At 44.7% G+C, this 21,204-nt stretch overlaps 2 protein-coding genes across 14 annotated transcripts in view; one reads left to right on the forward strand and one right to left on the reverse strand.

The window, feature by feature from the left end:
- Nucleotides 1-3,832, reverse strand: part of LOC115096235 (guanylate cyclase 2G-like) — a 129,146-nt gene extending 125,314 nt beyond the window's left edge. The window contains exons 1-2 of the mRNA XM_029610745.1: nucleotides 3,524-3,832; nucleotides 2,159-2,441 (exon numbers count right to left, since the gene is read on the reverse strand). Coding sequence (XP_029466605.1) covers nucleotides 2,159-2,441; nucleotides 3,524-3,832 — 592 coding nt within the window. The remainder of the gene's footprint in view (nucleotides 1-2,158; nucleotides 2,442-3,523) is intronic.
- The window catches only part of ACSL5 (acyl-CoA synthetase long chain family member 5), a 168,726-nt gene that overhangs the window by 30,607 nt on the left and 116,915 nt on the right, over nucleotides 1-21,204 (forward strand). For 8 of the 13 annotated variants that reach the window (XM_029610383.1, XM_029610385.1, XM_029610390.1 and 5 more), the window contains one exon: nucleotides 8,375-8,568. The exons of the other annotated variants lie outside the window; for them this stretch is intronic. The gene's annotated coding sequence lies outside the window, so the exon portion shown is untranslated. The remainder of the gene's footprint in view (nucleotides 1-8,374; nucleotides 8,569-21,204) is intronic. 13 annotated transcript variants of the gene reach the window in all.

The raw sequence follows: 21,204 nt of genomic DNA on the forward strand, positions 1-21,204 counted from the left end.
TCTCGTATTTCTTCTTTCTTGTGTGTTAAATACTGTATATACCGTACATTAAAAAAAAGGTGACCAAAATAGTTTATAAGGAGAAAAGTTTTAATGAATCAGGCCCCTAGAGTAATATTCATTTAGCTGCTGTGAGGTTCAGATGTAATGCTTGTTTGATAAACGTGGCCTTATTTGCTGAAAGCTTTAGCTAGCATGTTTTTCTCTTATTCTACAGGAATGCCTGGTCTTGATGGCAAGGTGTCCCAAAAGATAATGGTTGTGCAACAGAGCCAGGGATCTTATTTCACAGGATTCTCATTCAAGCCGATGCAGTATCAAGGGCGAAAAAAACCGTGCATTCAAACTGGGCGCACGTTTTTTCAACATATGCACGTCCTCCTCTCCTGGGTGCCCAGTGCAATAGGCAAATGAGCTGCTGCACTAAAAAGGACGCGTCCCTAGTATGTCCATGGCATCGGGTGCCCAGGAGATGTGGGTGTGCGCCCGTTAGTAAAACGGGACGATACTAAGTAGGAGGAAGCACACAAAAGCAATATTTTTGGCTTTTTTGTTTTTTTTGTGGCTGCTTGGAGCATGTGAAGACTTAATGCTAACTCCGGAGCTGGTGTTAAGTTTTGCATGTTAAAACATGCTCGTCGGGCACATGGTGATTTTTTTTTTTTTGCATAGGGGGTAATAGCTAATAGCCTCATCTACGTGACATTTACATGTTATGAGCACTATTAGCTATGTTCTGGTTTGGAAGTGAGATTTGGACGTGCTAATCCCGTTATAGCATCGGGAGTATTCTAGTGCGTTGAACCGCGCAGCAAGCTCTGCGCTAGGCTGAGCGCACTGTATTGCATCGTCCTGATTGTGTTATATTGGCTACACTGTTATTCATCTGTTATAGAGTGTGAGCGCTGAAGTCTTTTAGATCAGAGTGTTACAGATTCAGTTTACATTTATAGCTACAAGCAGTAGCTTTGAATGTGCCTTTCGGCTTGTTCCATTTGTTTTGAGCCCATCTTTTTGACCAAATTTGGTTTCAGGGCAGTTTTTCATTTGTTTTTTTTCTCTCGATTCATTTCAGGAAGCTAGCATGCACTTTTAGCAAATAGTATGTGCTATTATTTCCCGAAACAAATAACTTGAAGATTTTAGGGGGCACCATACATTCATTTCAGGTAGAACAAACCAAAATGAAAGTGGGACTCTTGGTTTGGATTACTCATTCATTTTAAATAAATGCACATCCCTGTTTCCTGATTTTCCTCATACACTTACGATTTCAATTGGTTCCAGAGGGCTGGTTGTAACCCAAGTTGGTTGTAAGTCAAGACTATTTTTTTCCATAGGAAATAATGGGAAACCCAATAATGCGTTCTGAGCCTCCCAAAAGCACCCCTTACCTAACCATTTCTATAATAAAAAATGGTTGTATAAGGTCATTAAGTACCAGAAACACCAATAATTTCCTAGTGCACTCACCAAAAAGTTATAAAATGTGCCTAGCCTACCAGAAACAATAATTTCACCTCCTCCACCAGTTCCTTTACAATATCTGCATATGGACTCTCTACATGGGTAACATCAAGCTAGGTTGAGAGAACATTGCACAAATCTCATTTTTGGCTAAGTTTCCTCTCTCCGGAGGTCATCAAATCTTCACAAGAGAGCATTGTTCTGTTTGTGCATCTCACTCTGAATGTCAACGTGGCCCCTAACCCCTACACTAATACCTAATCCTCACCTCGAGTTACCAGGTGGGCCTCCCATAGAGATATAAATGCCAGTCTAGCATGATGGCATTATGGTTGGTTTCTCTCTCTCTTTCACTCACAGAATTTTTGGTTATAACTCAAAACCAGACATAACTCAAATTTTGTTCGTAACCGGAAACCTTAAATGTTGGTCGTAACCCGAGGGCCCACTGTACTTTGAGCAGGGTTCATTCTGAGAGTTCATTAACTGATAAGTTAATGTAAATATTATATTTATTAATGATCCTATATTTGTAAGTAAAAAGCTCTGCATGGTCATCCTAAATCTTTCACTGGGGGGGGGGGGGGAGAAACAGGAGCAGAAGCCTCTCAGTCACGCGCACTTACTTCTGGCAACGGATGAGATGTGCTGCAGGTTTTCCCGGAGGGATGCAGGATCCTTTGGCTCGTACCTTTTTTGGCAGTGACTGTGAAATTAACGTTCAGCTGGTTGTCTAAAGATGTCCAGAGCTCCCCAATTTTGTCCCAGGTGGAGCCTTCTGCCTCACCACCGAGCATTGCGATGTGTCTCCAGCCAAAGAACTGTAAGGCTTTCTCTAGGACCTCTGCAATCCTCTGCAGGGGGGACACCATCTTGACGTAGGTGTCATAGACGAGGGCGTTATCCAGTTTTGGAGTCTGACTGACGAAGCCAAACATGGGGATGTTCCACTGAGAGGCCAATAAGCCCGTGACCTACGAAGCAATACGCGCAAGTTACTTACTCTGCGGCTTTAACGTGCTCATGCTGCAGAAGCTGGCAGATAAGAACCATGTGGCCCACCCAGCCTGCCTACTGTGGGGAAAAAATGGAGAAATTTGTCAGACCTGCAGTGGCTCTATAGTGACACCGCCCCACCCCCCCCACCGAAAAGTGTTCCTTTCCACTGCTTTCTTCCAAACATTGTACCGTGGTGAAAAAAAAATCTGCCAGGTGCTTTCTGTGCAGACTTTGCAATCAAGGAGGAGGAAGAGTTGCCGGGATTGCTTTTGCCACATCAAACTTCACGTATCTCTATCGCGAGGCTCTTCCCCCGTTTAATCAACAATGCAAACGGGCATTCTGGCAGCCCTCGGCGCAATAATGAAACGCTGTTTGCTTGGGGGGGGGGGGGGTTCTCTATCCTTATTTCTCCCTGTTTTTTTTTTTTTTTAATTCACCCTTTCCCCGACAGCAGAGCCAGACAACACAGGATCGCTCTCTCGCCCAAGGACTAATGGGCGAAGCTTCCTCTAAGGCCAAGCCGCGGCCCTGCTCTCTGACCATTAGGGGTCGCTGCGGTGGCAGCAGTCTGCTCTCCCCAGCGTTTGAGGGGCACCTGAGCCCCGTCAGGCAGGAGGCTGGAATTTTAGTTTTAAAAATGAGTCTGCTAGGATAGACATGGGGAAGGGTCACTTTCGAACAGCTCACACAGATTTTGGCCAGAATTTATTTTAAGTGGACCTTGTGCGCATAAATCTACTTGGAAAATTTCCGGGCGTATAACTGAACCTCCCCCGTGGCTGCCACGCACGCTTCGACCCGCTGGAGAGCAGGTGTAACTCCCGTGCACTTGGATTTACCCGCCTGCTTTCAAAAATCAAAACGTGTACCCTACATCCCAATCCTGCCCCTAACTCTGCCTCCTCTGCACATCTATTTAGTGTGTGCACAAAAGTACACACAAAAATCGTGTTCCGGGTGTGCTTTTATGTGCCACACCGCCAGAACTACTTTCATTACCCCCGACATGCTGAATCGACGCGCAATAAAACGTTTCTGGGACGTCCCTCCGTACCTCTGCTGATTCTGGGCAGACGGGGCCGAAGAGCGCGGAGATCCGCTGCCGCTGGAACTGCTGGATAAAAGCAGTCAGGGACATCTTGGCGTCGCAGCCGCTGTCGGCGTAAACGAACTCCAGCGTGCGGTTCCCCAAGAAGGACCCGTTGGCGTTTATCTTGTCGATGGCGATCCGCACGCCGGCTCCCAGCCGCTGCGCGCTGAAAGGGTGGTGAAAGTCCCAGGGAGCCTGAAGCCCCACGGTGATCTTGGAGCCTCCCAACCCGCCAACCACCATCTGAGCGAGGAGCATGGGTGTTATTAGCATGGCGGAAAGACGAATCTCAGGCTGGCTGACTGGCTGAGGAGCTGCTTGTTGGTGATATCCCCGCGGCGGTGTCCCGACTCGCACCGCTTCCAAAGTTAGAAGCCTCTCGCCCCCTCAGCACCACTTATACCCACTGTCTGACTGATTGTGCTAACTTTCCAGCCTCCCTGACGCGCTGCTAATTAGCAGAAGCCTTCAGTCCCTTGTGTCCGCTTCTCGTTTTAACCCTTCTTGGACAGCCTGTCAGGAAGAAGGCACCGCTGAGAGTTGCTCTCACGTCGATGTGCATGCAGCAGGGAAGCAGGATTGCAAAGGAGAGGGGTCTATGGAAGTAAAACAGTCTCAGGTGGGAAAGAAAGCCATCCTTGAATTGAGCTGCTGCTCTGTGAGGCTACAGGTGACAGTGACTGCCTACAGCTCCCTAGTTAAAGGGGCAGGCTGAGCCAGTACTGGTTTTGTCCCATGGCATGCAGGGAGATGCAGTCCTGAATGATTTCTGCAGGAGAAGCCTTAGGAACAGGTGAGTAAGTTCAGGGTATTGAGGATCCTTTTTTTTTCTTTGCAGCCTGAGCCATCGCCCGGTGCATGCATGGGGCTTGTAGTCCTGCAGCTAGTATACAGAATGCAATGCGTCACTTCTGCAGCTTTTCCTTTTAAGGAACATACAGGGCTGTGTAGAGGCAATTTTTAAACAGACCATGGGGCCCTCCCTGTGGAGATTTCCTTTGAAAATTGGGGATGGCGGGGAATGCCAGCACTTTACACCCACGTGTCCTGTGCTCGCTTTGAAGCAGGAGCAAAGTGCTCGCAGGGGATTTCAAAGGAAAATAATGGAATCCCTGCAGCAGGAACTTTCCCTCCCCCAGTCTAACCCTGCCCCTTTCAACCCACTGGGAAGTAGAGAGGGGGGAGGGAAAAACATCAAACTGTGTTTTTACATGGCTGAGCACGTGTTTACCTGTCTGAAATGGCTCTCATCCAGCAGCTTCTGTTTGAAACCAACTGGACATCTATGAACTCTATTCACCCAAATTTGGGTGTAAGGAAAGTGCACAACTGAAAGATCTTTGAGTGCATGACTAAAGCATTGTATCTTACCTTGAATAAAAAAAGGACATAGACCAGAAAGATCCTATGCCTGGAGTTTAAAAACAAAAAAACAAACCAGGGTTTCTGCAAAGAATAGGAATGACCCCTGCCCTGAACAATGCAAACATGGGATTGCCCTGATTTTAATCTCTTCACCATTCATCATCTCTTTCCTGTCTGCAGCATTTTGCATGGATTTCACATGACAAGGTAGGAACTTTGTATGCTAGAGTATGAAATGGTGGTCAGTGCCAGTATCGGAGCCATGCAAAAGCTTCTGCAAAATGTAATGCACAAGAAAAAAAAAAGTGTGTTCCAGCTCATACGTAACAAGATGAATTCTAAAGCACCTTAGCAGAAAGTCAAAGAGAGATTATTGTGCCATACCTTAATCTTCAAATGCAGATTCCGGCTCCAGGCCCATTCATAAATGTTGTGGTACAGCAGCATCTGTGCTGCAAAAGCACTGGACCGAGGAGCACTCCACACCTTGGAACTGAATAACACCGCTGTTACACACAGGAAAGGGCGAATGGTGGCGAGCATCACTGAGCCCTATGCTTTGGGGAGGTCCCAAGTGTCGCATCTCCTTCCTTCCCCAGGTGTGATCTTCTCCCTCCCTCCCTTGCCAGAAGAAGAAGAGGAGCTGAGCCTTCTCACCTGCCTCTGCCGGCTTCAGTCTGAAGTGTGAACCTCGCAGTTCCGGGACTGCGGGGCCCCTTTGACCTCAGAGTGAAGCCGGCAAGAGAAGGGGGGGTAGAGGATGGACGGAGAGGAGACGTGGGGAGAATCAGATGGGGGAGCCCCACACAAGCTGATCTGCCCTAGGGTCAGTCCCGATTACACAGGCATTTAAATGGGACATTCAGCAGCGGAGCTTGTAAACCTGAAGATGTAGGTAATGTGGTCAAGAACTGAAAGTGAGTAAAAGCAAAAAGGCTGGATTTTAAAAGGCCCGGGCACGTAAATCCCGGGCCTCGCGCGCGCGCCGGGCGAATTTTCAAAAGGGTGCGACCACGCGCATAAACCCCCGGTATGCGCATACGTGCCGGGCCTCTTCAAAGGGGTGGGCCCGGGAGCATGTTCTGGGTGGGGTGGGCCGGGACAGCACCATTGATCGCTGTCCCGAAGACTCGTGCGCCGGCAGCCTGCTGGTGCGCGCTCAAGTTACTTCAGCTCAGGAGCTGAAGTAAGTTATGAAACAAACAAAAAAGGAAAGATAAGGTAGAGGAGAGGGGGAGAGGGAGGGAGTATAGGTAGGAGGGTAGGGAAGTTCCCTCCCAGTCCGCTCCTTAATTGGAGGGAACTGGGGAAGGCTGGAATGCGTCTCCTAATTTTAAGCAAACGTAAATCGTATTTCTTTCCTTAAGACTTGTCAGCTTTTACACGCGCAAGTGAGCAAATTTTAAAACATGCGCGTGTGAAGGAAATAACCAGTTTGACCACTTAGAACACCAGTTTTCCCAGCCTACCTCTATCATCCAAACCCCTCTGGTTCTTCAGCCTGCCCTCCCCCCCTGTTTACCCAGAGTTTTTTTCAAACTTAATAAGAAAACTAAAAAGTCATGGGATAGGAGGCGATATTCTTTCGTGGATTACAAATTGGTTAAAAGACAGGAAACAGAGAATAGGATTAAATGGTCAATTTTCTCAGTGGAAAAGGGTAAACAGTGGAGTGCCTCAGGGATCTGTACTTGGACCGGTGCTTTTCAATATGGGGCAAATCTTTAAACTTACACGAGGGCGCAGATTTGTTTACGCAACCCGGCGCAAACAAATCTACGCCCGATTTTATAACATGGGCGCGCTGCTGCGCGAGTGTTATAAAATCCAGGGTTGGCGCGCGCATGCGGAGCGGCCTTGGAACTTTTTTTTGGACCCCCCCACCACCTTATTTAGAGGAGTTACGCGTGCCGCTGGCTCCCTGCCCGGGCACAGGCCGCTGTGCCGGAGCACTCGGCCCCGTCCCCAGACCGCCGCCATGCCCCCGGCCAGCTCCTTATTCGAAGCCCCGGGACATACGCATGTCCCGGGGCTTGCGCGCACCGCCGAGCCTATGCAAGATAGGCTTGGCGCGTGCAGGGGGAGCTTGGGGCAGGTTTTCGGGGGTTACGTGAGTACCCCTTTGAAAATCTGCCCCTATATATATATATATAAATTATCTGGAAAGGAATACGATGAGTAAGGTTATCAAATTTGCGGATGATACAAAATTATTCAGAGTAGTTAAATCACAAGCGGATTGTGATACATTACAAGAGGACCTTGTAAGACTGGAAGATTGGGCATCCAAATGGCAGATGAAATTTAATGTGGACAAGTGCAAGGTGTTGCATATAGGGAAAAATAACCCTTGCTGTAGTTACACGATGTTAGGTTCCATATTAGGAGCTACCACCCAGGAAAAAGTTCTAGGCATCATAGTGGATAACACATTGAAATCGTCGACTCAGTGTGCTGCAGCAGTCAAAAAAGCAAACACAATGTTAGGAATTATTAGGAAGGGAATGGTTATTAAAACGGAAAATATCATAATGCCTCTATGTCGCTCCATGGTGAGACTGCACAATTCTGGTCACCGCATCTCAAAAAAGATATAGTTGTGATGGAGAAGGTACAGAGAAGGGCAACCAAAATGATAAAGCGGATGGAACAGCTCCCCTATGAGGAAAAGCTGAAGAGGTTAGGGCTGTTCAGCTTGGAGAAGAGACGGCTGAGGGGGGGATATGATAGAGGTCTTTAAAATCATAAGAGGTCTTGAACGAGTAGATGTGAATCGGTTATTTACACTTTCGAATAATAGAAGGACTAGGGGGCACTCCATGAAGTTAGCAAGTAGCACATTTAAGACTAATCGGAGAAAATTCTTTTTCACTCAACGCACAATAAAGCTCTGGAATTTGTTGCCAGAGGATGTGGTTAGTGCAGTTATTGTAGCTGGGTTAAAAAAAGGTTTGGATAAGTTCTTGAAGGAGAAGTCCATTAACGGCTATTAATCAAGTTTACTTAGGGAATAGCCACTGCTATTAATTGCATCAGTAGCATGGGATCTTCTTAGTGATTGGGTACTTGCCAGGTTCTTGTGACTTGGATTGGCCACTGTTGGAAACAGGATGCTGGGCTTGATGGACCCTTGGTCTGACCCAGCATGGCAAGTTCTTATGTTCTTATGCTAACAGTCCGCCAAGCCTGGTGGGCTGCTAGCCAGATTTAAAATACAGATTTACGCATGTAAATGAAGGCCCTGTCCTGGAATGCCCCCGGACACGCTCTGACTGCAGCCCCTTTTCCGTGCATTTGTTTGCTCGTGCATGCACACATACACATGTAATTGGGCCGTTTTTAAAATACAAGTCTCTTGCATTCGGCCCAGATACTCACAGACAGGGACCTCTCAACGTGAGCAGCTCTTTTAAAATTCACCCCTAACTTTGTTCTTTTTGGTTTTGACAGTTTGTGCTGCTTGGCCAGTCTCACCGCTCAGAGTCTAAGGTTCAGTTCTGCAAAATTCCTGAGCCATGCACATGGAAGAATATCTGAAAAGAGTTGGCTTGCAGAATTTTTTTTTTCCCGTGCTGCAAAAGAAAGAATCAACCCAGAGACTGACTTCATCTGCATAATTTTCTGCACGGTTCTGAATTAGACAGGTTAGAGAGTTCAGTAAATTGGGGGATCGCTATGCTGAGCCCCATCAGAAATAAGAATCCTACACAGACGTAGTCGTTGCCCTGGTTGGGTGGTTTAGCCACATGCAGGGGTGCTATGAGTCCAGGTCCGAGTCCGGATGGGGAGAAAGAAAAGTCTTTTGGGACCCCCTGGAGCTGCAAATCATGATCACAGTCGTAACTTGCACTAGCTAGAATATCTCCAGAAAGTGCCAGACTGTTCAGAGAAGGAGCAAGGAAGCCAAAACCAACAAGAGGCAAATACCAAGACTCCCAAACTAGTGTCCATTCACACAGTTCTTGCACTGGGAGTAGTAAAAAAATAAAAATCAAGTCCAAAAATGGTGTTCAAAGTAAAGTCTTCACTTCAACTTAAAGAAAAGAATCCAAGTCAGAATCACAAAAATCAAAATCGGTATACAACAGACTCCCCAAACTAAAGCAGCCGGTTTCTTTGCCCATTGTGTTCTCACATGTCTCCTGCCCCTTTGCACCTTCATCCATAGAAAATATCTCCTCACCAGTGAGGGTGGGATAACGGGAGTGTAACTCCAGCTCCAGCTAGAAAACGTATCCCCGAGCACACGATATCAAGCTGAGTTCCAAAAACGTCAAAACGCTTCAGCTGTAATCCAAACTCGGAAAAATCCAAGACTCTTGAGTTCTTAGGTCCTTTCCTTCACCCACGCTGATAACTGATTGCCTGGGCAAAAGGATCTGTGATGCAGACCTTTGGGACAGCGGGGATATGCCCTTCCCTCTGGCGCTGGTCAGACCTTGCTTTGAGATCGTAGGGAAATCTCTCACTCTCCAATCCACTTTGAGATCTGGCAGGAATCTCCAGCTCTCCCACTTTCTTGGCTCCCAGCTCACTCTCCAGCCCGTTCCTCACCCACTGAACCGCTGGGCACGGTCCGAGGGATGTTATGTCTCTCTCCCCCCCCCCCAGAGATGGGGTTATAGCAATGGAAGGAATCAGAAATGCCCCTAACTAGCAAAAATCACATAGGGATATTGTTAGTGACTGGCATAGCTCTGTCACGCAGACAAGACAGTGTTATATGTGAAACCTATTAATACGGAGGGTTCAGACTGAGTGGGGCGGCAAGCAGAAAGCTACCCCAGTAACTATAGGACAGCGGTTTTCTCCATCCAGACATACTCGGGGAAAGTTTAGCCAATTTGCACGCAATATCAGCGCTACCCAGCTGAACAGAAAGCTTTGCCGCCCCACCCTCCCTCTTTTTTTTCCCGGCTAAATATTACCTGGGGTAAAACGTAGCTGATGAGGGCGGAAGTGTTCCATCAAAGGATTTTATCCAGGTCAAGGGGGTAGGCAGCTCTGATCCTGGGGTGCCACAAACAGGCCTGGTTCTCAGGACATCCGCAATGAATATGCATGAGATAGATTTGCATGTGACTATACCGCAGTGCATGTGACTATACCGCAGTGCATATTTGTTTTAAATATCCTGAAAAACAGACTTGTTTGTGGCCTACCCCTGGTCCAGGTAATTAAAAAAAAAAGTTACTGGGACAAAGCTCTCGAAGGAAAGGATATGGAAAAATATTAAGAATAGGGGGCATGGCAATTATAAAGGCACACAGCTTTTATTCAATATATATCAGGATAAACAAGAAAGGACAGCTAAGATGCAACCAGTAAACGATGCCATTGTTGAGTCGTTGCCCAGAATGAGTGTGGAGAGGCCAAAGACAGCAGGAGACCACTGATACAGAGCTGCCGAATTTCCCATTTCCAGGAGAGGTCCTGGTTTTGAATTTACATTCCAAAGCAGTGAGGTGTCTGCAGTCCCTGACTCTGTCTATCAGAATGAGTGCTGCAGGTGCCACGGTGCATCAGAATTCCAGGACTGGCCTACAGTCTGCCTCCTGGAGCCGGGTAACCTGACGGCTCTGCCAGTTCCTGCGCACGTTGCTTACATGGCCGCACACAGAACTACAGTAGCAGGTACAGACACACAGAGCAGCACATTCTGACATTTACACAATAGAGCAGGCTTCCCAAATCCAGTCGGCTTTTCATGATTTCCATAATAAATATGCACGAGAGAAATTTGCACATATCTGGTCTTCAGTATATGCAGATATCTCATACATTTTTGTTTGTGAATATGCCGAAAATCCGGTTGGCTGTGATAACACCAGGAAAGCCCTGTGCTGTGCTGAATACCTGAGAGACAAAGCAGGATTAGGCCACATTTTCTTTCAGGGTCTTCAACAATAATCTGGTTTTCAGGCCGACTGGATTATGCAAATTAGCCTGCTTTCTATGCAGATAGATTTGATAAATAGCCGTTGAGGGCATTCTGAAAGTCAGACTGGCTTGCAGCTCTCAAGGACCAGAGCTACTACTTTTGCCATAGAACCAAGAAAACACACAAGTTGATATTTCTTAGAGTCTGATGTACAAAAGGATTTTTTTTCCATTTTCCATCTATGAGAACCATGGTTGAAGGCTACTCTGGAATTTCCTTCAATAGTGGAGTAGCAGCCCCAAGATTAGAGCAGTGGGCTGCCAATCAGGGAAACCAGGGTTCAAATCCTTGCTGGTCCTTGTGAGCCTGGGCAAGTCACTTTACTCTGCGTTGCCTCAGGTACAAATGTAGATTGTGAGCCCTCTGAGGACAGAGAAATACCTAAATGTAATCTGCTTTGAAGGGTCTGAAACTCAGAATATAAATAAATAAATAGTACCAACCTGTCTTTCAGTAATTTTTTTTTTTTTTCTGAAAAGTTTATGGTCAAGTGATGAAATATTCTGAATCTGCTAACAGAGGTGTATGTTCCAGATCAGATAGTACTCCCTTTGAACGCTTGATACTTTTATCTGTGAATGGTTCCAAATTCCAAAGTTATTGAAAGGGGAGATGTGCTCTGCTGTAACATATGATTAAAGCGGCTGTGAACCATGGTCTCCTGGAAGAGAGGTTTTCCGGTCTAGAAATACTGTACTATGTTTTAGGGAAGGACCTTTCCAAAAGCTGTGCTCCAGCAATCATCTATGAACCTCCAGTGCTATATCATTCATTGTGGATGCTGCCATCCTCAAGGTGATTCATGGATTGCATAACGTGAGTTGAAAGATGGTGCTAGGAGGGTTCCAATTGATAGAGCGTGGAAAGGACTGACCCATAAATTCAAAACGTGGCTTCAAAAGGAGCAGGAGAAAATGCTGTAGGATGGGAGAGTAAAGGAAAAGACCTGATTCCAAGTTTATGCCACATCAGCCAAAACAGGGACCCTCTCCACCAGACTTTGATTTTTAAACACCCAGCAAATTAGATTGACAACAGCAGGGCTGAAAATCCCAGTGATCTCAGTCTGCTCAAATTCCAGGACCTTACAAAAATTTACAGGTGAAAATTGTCTTTTCCAACAAACAAACAAAAAAAAATGCGTCCTATATTTAAAAATGTTTCGGAGTCTGAATATCTTGGCAAAACGGAATAGACTCCCCTCTGCCCATTGTCACATCTTTTTAGGATGGCCCTCAAAACAGAATTGTGCAGTACATTACCAGTTTCATTACAATGTACTGTACATTTGTAAACTGGGGATATGCTGTCATTTGAAAATGACATAACATTCACATAACTTGTCGTTTTGTGTCATTTACAAACGAATAAAAGAAAGCATTTTCGTTCAGCATCATTTCCATGCTTTGCTGCATGCTAAATTGTTTTAGCATGTACTAAAACCATTTAATGTGCGCTATAACACTGAAATGACATGAAATGGAAAAATAAAACAGTTGAAACAAATGGAAACCAACATCTTTTGACTGCACAGCTGGAAGATTGGGAGAAAATGGGTCAAGTGGAACAACAGTGGGCCAAATTAAAAGGAGCTAATACAAAGACAACAAATCTATATGTTTGCAAAGTAAACGAGTAAAAGGAAAAAGAAACCATTCTAGTTATCAAAAGGGGGTGGCTGGAAAAATAAAGGCAGAAACAATAGCGTTCAAGAAGTATAAAAATCCCAAAAAAAGGGAACACAGGGAAGAAGATCTGTTAAAACTGAGGGAGATGGGGAAAGCAAAAATTCAACCGGAAGAAAGGATTGCCAAAGAGGTAAAGCAAGGTGACACAACATTTTTCAGATAGAGAAAGAAGGGAGGCCAGAAGTGGTATAGTGAAATTGAATGGCGACTTCGGAGCAATGTCTGAAGAGAGACGAAAAAATGATGGATATATTAAACAAATACTTCACTTTGGTGTTAACAAAAAAAGACCCTGGAGAAGGACAGTTGATTGCAAGACTAGCTGGGGATGGGGTAAACAAAACTCTGTTGACAGAACAGAATGCATGAGAAGAGCTAGGAAAACTGAAAGTGGCCTTGGGCTGGATGAGGTACTTCCCAGAATACTCAAGGAGCTCAATGAGGTACTGGTAAGTACACTGAAGGACCTGATCAGTAGATCCCTGGAAACGGAAGTGATGCCGTGGGATTGATTTAAGAGCGGTTGTAGTCTCGCCTCACAAGAGTGGGAGCAGAAAAGAGGCTGGAAACTACAGGCTGGTTAGCCTCATCTTGTAGTGGGAAAATGTAATGGAGATACTGCTGAAAGAAAGGATAATGAGCTATCTACAATCAGGTGAATTGTTGGACCCGAGGCATCATGGATTCACCAGGAGAAGGTCCTATCAGACAAATCCTGATGATTTTTTTTTTTGACTGAGTGACTAAAGAATTGGATTGAGAAAGAACACTCAATGTGATATACTTGGATTTCAGCAAAGCTTTTGATATGGTCCCACATAGGCTTGTGAATAAAATGAGAAGCTTGGGAGTGAACACCAAGCTGGTGGCGTGAAATACAAACTGGTTGATTGATAGAAGACAGCATGTAATGGTAAATGGAACCTACTTTGAAGAGAGAACCGTGTTAAGTGGAGTGCTACAGCGATTGGTGTTGAGATCAGTTCTGTTCAATATCTTTGTGAGTGACATTGCGGAAGGAATAGACGGGAAAGTTTGTATATTTGTGGGTGAAATTAAGATCTGCAACAGAGTAGACACACCTGAAGGGGTAGAGAGAATGAAAAGTGATTTAAGAAAGCTTGAAAAGTAGTTGACAATTTGGCAGTTGGGATTCAATGCCAAGAAGTGCAGAGTTATGCATCTAGGATGCGGGAATCCAAAAGACAGGATGGAGGAGGTCCAGAGAAAGGTGACCAAAATGGTGTATGGTCAGTATTGGAAGACTTATGAGGCGAGGCTAAAGGATCTAAATAGCTATACCCTGGAAGAGAGGAGGTGCACCTTCTAACAGCTGCGTAACCCTCCTCACAGCCCTGTCAGCAATGGGATTCCAACAACTAGTCAACGAACCCACACACAAAGCGGGTCACACTCTGGACTTGATTTTCATCAACAAAGGCATTACTACTACATCCAATTTGAAGAACATAAAGGTCCCATGGTCGGATCACACTCTCATCTCTACCTCTTTCGCTCTGAAAGAAACCAACTCTCCTAATATCCGCTCACCTTCATTCCAATACAGGAGGCGATGCCCCCCAGAAGACCTTCACAACCAGCTGGATTCACAGCTCCCTCTATTAGATTTCACCGACCCGAACACTGCCATTCGTTCCTGGAACAACATAACAGAAAACATAGCTAACAAGCTCTGCCCTTCAACTATAAAAAAAATCTCACACCAACGCCTCCAACAGACAGCCTTGGTTCACCAATGAACTTAGAAAACTAAAACAAAGCTTAAGAAAGAAAGAAGCGACTTGGCGTAAAACCCCTTGTGACAGCACCATTTCTTCATACAAATCCACACTATATCAGTACAAAGCCCTCACCTCAAAATCAAAAAAAGATTATTTTGCATCTAAGATTCACAACCTGGTCTTTGATGCTAAAGCTCTCTTCGCTTATGTCTCCAGCCTCACTCAAACCATACCGCGAGAAATCCCCTGCGACATGGCACAGTCTAAAGCTGATGAACTCGCTCAGTTTTTCCAAAATAAAATCAACAATCTTTTAACTCAACTGCCTTCCAATACCGCTGACGCCTTTCCATTATATCAACACCCAACCTTCAAAAACTCCAGCCTAAACACTTTTGAGCCCGTCTCTTCCACTGAGATACATGCCATCTTGAGAAGAATGAAACCTTCGTCTCACCCCGCAGACCACATCCCTACCAAACTACTTCTATCTATTCCAGACACAATAGCCACATCATTGACAAACATCATTAACTGCTCTCTAGCCCAAGGATCCTTCCCAGATGATCTCAAAATGGCTTCAATCTCACCACTCCTAAAGAAACCCAACCTTGATCCGAAGGACCCTAACAACTTCCGCCCCATAGCTAACCTTCCATTCATCGCCAAGATCATGGAAAGACTAGTCAACTCTCAACTTTCAAACTACATCGAAGACAACAATCTTCTCTTCGCCCCACAACACGGATTCTGAAAAAATCGAGGCACAGAATCCCTCCTTATCTCTTTGACAGACCATATCCTACTGGGCCTTGACAAAGGAAATTCATACCTATTGATCTTGCTGGACCTGTCCGCAGCGTTCGACACGGTCAACCACGCTATCCTCCTTAACCAGTTGTCATCCATAGGAATCAGCGGCACCGTCCTTTCCTGGTTTAAAACCTTTCTCAACAATAGAGGTTACAAAGTTAAACTCCAAAACAAGGAATCCTCAAGATTCAACTCTGCCATAGGAGTCCCACAAGGTTCGTCTTTATCTCCGACTCTATTCAATATTTACCTTCTTCCTCTCTGCCAACTTCTCACCGACCTCAATCTAAAGTTTTTCCTATACGCAGATGATATTCAAATCATCATCCCTATCAAAGACACATACTCTAATACTCTTGACTACTGGGAATCATGCCACAAAAAAATCAAACAACTACTCAACAGCCTACACCTCATCTTAAATTCCTCTAAGACTGAAATCCTACTCATCTCTCCTGAGAACAACACCTCCAACAGTTCTCTTCCTACCAATCTGCCTACCACACAAGCTAGAGACCTAGGAGTAATAATAGACAACCGGCTAAACTTCAAGGCACACATCAACAAAACAACCAAAGACTGCTTCTATAAACTTCAGGTCCTGAAAAGGATAAGACCTCTTTTCCACGCTCAAGACTTCAGAACGATCATCCAAGCAGTCATTTTTTCGAAACTAGACTATTGCAATTCCCTATTGCTAGGTCTACCATCATCATACTCCAAACCCCTACAGATGGTTCAAAATTCAGCAGCCCGAATCTTGACAGGCGCAAGGAAAAGAGACCACATATCCCCCGTCCTGAAAGAGCTTCACTGGTTACCAGTCTACTTCCGCATCATGTACAAAGCCATAACCATCACCTACAAAACTATACATCAACTTACCACTCTCGATCTTCAATTCCCTCTCCAAACACATAATTCTACCAGACCTACTAGAGATGCTTATAGAGGCTCCCTCCAAGTTCCCCCAGCGAAAACGACCAGACACATCACCATAAGAGATCGCGCCACCTCCACAGCTGGCCCTCTTTTGTGGAATTCCATTCCTACAGACCTCAGACAGGAGCCCTGCCTCCCAACTTTTAGGAAAAAACTTAAGACTTGGTTATTCAAACAAGCATTTCCGGACACAACCCAATGACACATTCCAATGACTCCTAAAACACCACTCCTCTTGTATATAACATTTATTCTGTATACTATATTTAAATTGTATATTGTTTAACCATCTCTTTTCTCTCCTCTCTTCTTCCTTCTCCAAGTTCGGCTACCCTTGTTAAATGTAACTGTACTTTCGGACACCACAGTTCTAGTTTTTGTTTATAATGCACTCCTGTTCGATGTAAACCAGCAAAATATGTTTTCATGATTGCCGGTATATAAAAACTCTAAATAAATAAATAAAAAAATAAATATATAATACAGACCTTCAGATACCTGAAAAGTTTTAATGATACATAAATGTTGAACCTTTTCCGTTGGAAAGAAATAAGTAGAACTAAGGATCACAAAATTAAACTCCAGAGGGGACAACTCAGAACTAACGTCAAGAAATATTTCTCAAGACGAGTGTGGTGGATGCCTGGAATGCCCTTCCAGAGGAGGCGGTGACGACGAAAACAGTCCAAGAATTCAAAGGGGCATGGGATAAACATTGTGGATTCCTAAAGGTTAGAGGATGGAAATGAAGAAAAGGGTGCATGAGGGTAACTTGCTGGTATGACGGTTACTGCCTTGATGCTTTTGATGCAACTGCAACATCACTCTCCACTTCAACAACAGGGGGAAAGGGGGAATTGGATTCAGACAATAACCAATGAGAGCCCCGACCTTTACAGTCTGGGGAACTGATAAGCATGGGAGTAACCTCCATGGAGTGGCAGTTACTACCTTAACAGAAAGCATGAGATTACTACCTATAACCAATAAGCCTTCATGCTTTTAATGCAACTGCAACATCGCTCTCTGCATTGATGGTGGAGGAGGAAGGGAGGTGAAAGAAGAATTAGATTCAAACGACAACCAACATGGGCCCTGGGGTACTGATATACATGAAATAAGGGAAAAAGTACAGGACTGCTTCTACGGCCAAGTCCAAAAGTAAAGCATGTCAAGCGGCACTGACTGAATTTTCAGGAAGGCTCATCACTTGGTAAAAGTTTTATTTATTTATTTAGATTTTTATATTCGCTTTTCGGCACTTCAAAGTGGATTATATTCAGGTACTATAGGTATTTCCCTATCCCCACAATGTTGCAATTTTGTTATGGGTTATCATAAGGTTTGGGGATAACTGCACAGAGCGGCAGTTGCTACCCTTAAGAGAAACATGGGTGTAACTTGCCCACCGAAGAAGATACAACCATAAGAAGCTTGCTGGGAAGACTGGATGGACAATTTGGGCCTTTTTTGCCATCATTACTATGTTACTATGTTGACCTGTGGGGACCGGGGCTGATATAGGTGAAACCCTTGTAAGTACGAGTCCACCAGCTGTCGGCATGGGCCCAGTAGGTTCATCTGCTAGGCTTGTCAACCATCACAACCCAAGGGCTCACATCTATGACACTTAGTACTGATTCCATCCCTTTGTATCATTGACACATGCCCATCTCATGCCCATTGACACATGCCCATCTCATCCTCTTCCATAGTTCTATTTCCTTTTTGTCTACAAATTAAGTTCTGGTATTATGTATGAACCAGAAATGGTTCTCATGGAGGAAGACCATCTAATTCAAAGCACAACTGGTGCAGACATACAGCAAGAGGCAGATAGTGCCAGAATTATTGCACCATGTGCCAAAATGTTGTCCCAAGAAAAGTCTGTACTTCAAAATAAAACAGTTTCAGTCATGATTTGTCAGCATTCATAGCTCACACAGGGGGAAGTCATCTTTAAATAACTTTCTTCATAAACAGCAAAAGCATGGTATCAAACATAGGGAGAACAGTAAATTCAGTTAGCACATGTCATGGAACTTATGTCATGCAGTATTGTTCTGGGTAAGCTCATCTGAGAGAAGATTGTTTTTCCTGTCATCCCCTACTACTCACTTCCCACATAGGTACCTTTTAATTTTTACAACCTGCAAATCTCCACTGACTAAATTTCTCCTTCATCTTGTCTTCAATGCATACTGCTGGATGTGTCTCCAGAGGGACTCTGAGAACAATTTTACTACCTTTGGCCTCATCTCTCTGGGGCAGGATCTTTGCTTCTTCCCATTCTGAGGAGATTCCTGCCCCCTTCTCTCAGCACAAGCACTTCCTACATCTACTCTGCTAAGGGCTCTTCCTTTCTCTATCTCTTTCTGGCCCAATCATCTGTTCCCACTCTGGAATGGCACCAGTATTACTTCCTGGCAAGGGCTTTAATAACTGCTTAGTTCCTACAGGAGCCCTCACTGTTGTAGTTATGTGTGTTTGTGGATCCTTGGGTGATGTGGAAGTGACCACACCCACGGGGAGGAGCCCCTTGAGGAGCCACAGCACTGGGATAGACTCGTACTACACAAACACAAGAGTTCTTTTATTAAACATCTTGAAGAGAACCACCAGAGATGGCAGTAGTGAGGCAGTCTAGTAGTTGCAGTCTCAGGGACCTCGGCAGAGGGAGCCCTTCTCTCCTTGATGACGTCAGGAGGTTCCGCAGCAGGTCTCCCAGCAAGGAGATACTGTGGATGAGATAGACTGAGAGTTAGAGTACTCACTAGGTGTTTGCTATTGGTATATGATTCCACCAGGTATGTAGTAGAAGATACAGGCACCGAGGCAGGGAGAGTAGGCCCTCGAGGAGCGAGTGCCTGTTCCCTGTAAGGCACCTAAAATAAAGCAGAAGGGCCCCGAGGAGCGGGTACCCAGGTTAGCATATACCTCGAAGGGCAGAGAGCTTCCTGCGGCAGCGCAGAAGCAGCAGAGTAGCGTAGACAAGAACGGATTCGAGTCCTTGCTAATTCAGGGAGCTAGCAAATGAGTGAAGGTAATATATCCGGATGGCGTGACGTCAGCATGAGGGAACGCCCTCGAGGTTTGCGCCAAAGGTGGTACAAAGATGGTTGCGCGCACGCACGCACCCTAGTAAGTACCTGGGAGGAACAATAAGAACATAAGAAAATGCCATACTGGGTCAGACCAAGGGTCCATCAAGCCCAGCATCCTGTTTCCAACAGTGGCCAATCCAGGCCATAAGAACCTGGCAAGTACCCAAAAACTAAGTCTATTCCATGTTACCATTGCTAATAGCAGTGGCTATTCTCTAAGTGAACTTAATAGCAGGTAATGGACTTCTCCTCCAAGAACTTATCCAATCCTTTTTTAAACACAGTTATACTAACTGCACTAACCACATCCTCTGGCAACAAATTCCAGAGTTTAATTGTGCGTTGAGTAAAAAAGAACTTTCTCCGATTAGTTTTAAATGTGCCCCATGCTAACTTCATGGAGTGCCCCCTAGTCTTTCTACTATCCGAAAGAGTAAATAACCGATTCACATCTACCCGTTCTAGACCTCTCATGATTTTAAACACCAATGACGGGAGGTTGCACCATAGCCGTTCCGGGGACGCCAGAGAGGTCGGCTTGTAGATGCAACGGTAGCCATCTTGCCCAGGTAAGTGGGAGGAGCCGTGAATAAGGTGAGGCAAACGGGGCGAAGCTGTCGAGGATAGAAGGACGCAACACTCACCTATGAAATTCAGTTTTGCTTTCCCAATCTGCAGAGTCACGGTCCTAACATCACCAGCATCTGGAAATGGGTGGAAAAAGTGATCTGAGCAAGCTCCTGTGATGATTTTGATTTAATGGCATTATATTTGCTTTTATTGTTTGTGCATCACTTTGAGATGCCAATAGAAGCGATTAAGAAATGTGAATAAATAAATTAAGTAAATGTCACCATTAAATAAGGGCAAGAAGACAAGTAAATCTTGTCTTCGCTTCTTGTTAAATGGTTGATCAATGTTATCCCCCTTGTTATATGTAAACCGATTTGATGTGAATTTTTCATGAAGGTCGGTATAGAAAAGTGTTAAATAAATAAGTAAATCTGATTCTGTTTCAGTTTTTATCACCTTTGCAAAAATTTGCAGTTTGAGTTTCATTGCATTCTCGAAATCCAAAGCCATTGTCAAAAGCTTAAGATCCCACAATGATGGAAAACTTGTCCTGCTGGGGGGACTCAGTTATTAAAGGCATTAGTTTGGGAGCATAGGTGAAGGAACTCAAAAAGATCACATGCAGGAATACAGATATCACCCCGGGCAACATGGAATGTTCCGGAGCGAGGGTAACTTCTCATTTTAGATCCCTAGTGGGGGTGGTACATTGAGCTTTAGGAGGATACTCTAGGGAGAGGATATTCAGATGCAGGGAGAGGAGTCTGGAAGAGATGGTGCTGAGGAGGCCTGGTAAAGAGGAAACATGCCTGGCCCCTGTAAAAGCTGAAACTCGTAGGAGTACTGTACTATGAAACTCAACAGTGAAACAAGATGTAAGGTGTGAACTGTCAGTAGTAACGGAGGATCTACATTCTGATAACTCTGGAACAGCCGGGAAAGATGGGAGTGTCTTAATAGAAATTGAAGAGAGCTCATGATGGGGCCTTTTCTGATGTAGTGCCCAGTTTACAGCATTCCCGTCTTTGGGAAATATGATTATCAAGAGATCTGGGAAGGCTTGCTTATTTTTAAAGTCAAATCAGGAGATTCTTCTTTTTCCTCTTATTGGTTATTTGCTTTTAGATTTTAGCTTTTTATTTGGATAGCTTTTATTTATTAATTTTTACTTTTAGCTATTATTTCTTGGTCATTGTCTTTTATGGCTCTTGATGCTTTTTATATTCTTTATGAGCTATTTTCTTTCACTGATTAATATTGTTGTTTTCTATTGAGTTGTGGCTCTTTCTGATTTTTTTGGGGGGGGTTGTATTTTTCTTGTGCACAGATATTTATTTTCTTGATTAATACTACTATTTTTATTGACCTTGATTATTTTTTTATATTGTTTTACCCTGCCTTGAGCAGTCCGGAATGGTGATTTATAAATGTGATTGATAGATAAATGATGGTATCACTATATATTAAGTGCTATGGC

The sequence above is a fragment of the Rhinatrema bivittatum genome, chromosome 7 (assembly GCF_901001135.1).
Source record: "Rhinatrema bivittatum chromosome 7, aRhiBiv1.1, whole genome shotgun sequence".
NCBI classification, from domain to species: Eukaryota; Metazoa; Chordata; class Amphibia; order Gymnophiona; family Rhinatrematidae; genus Rhinatrema; species Rhinatrema bivittatum.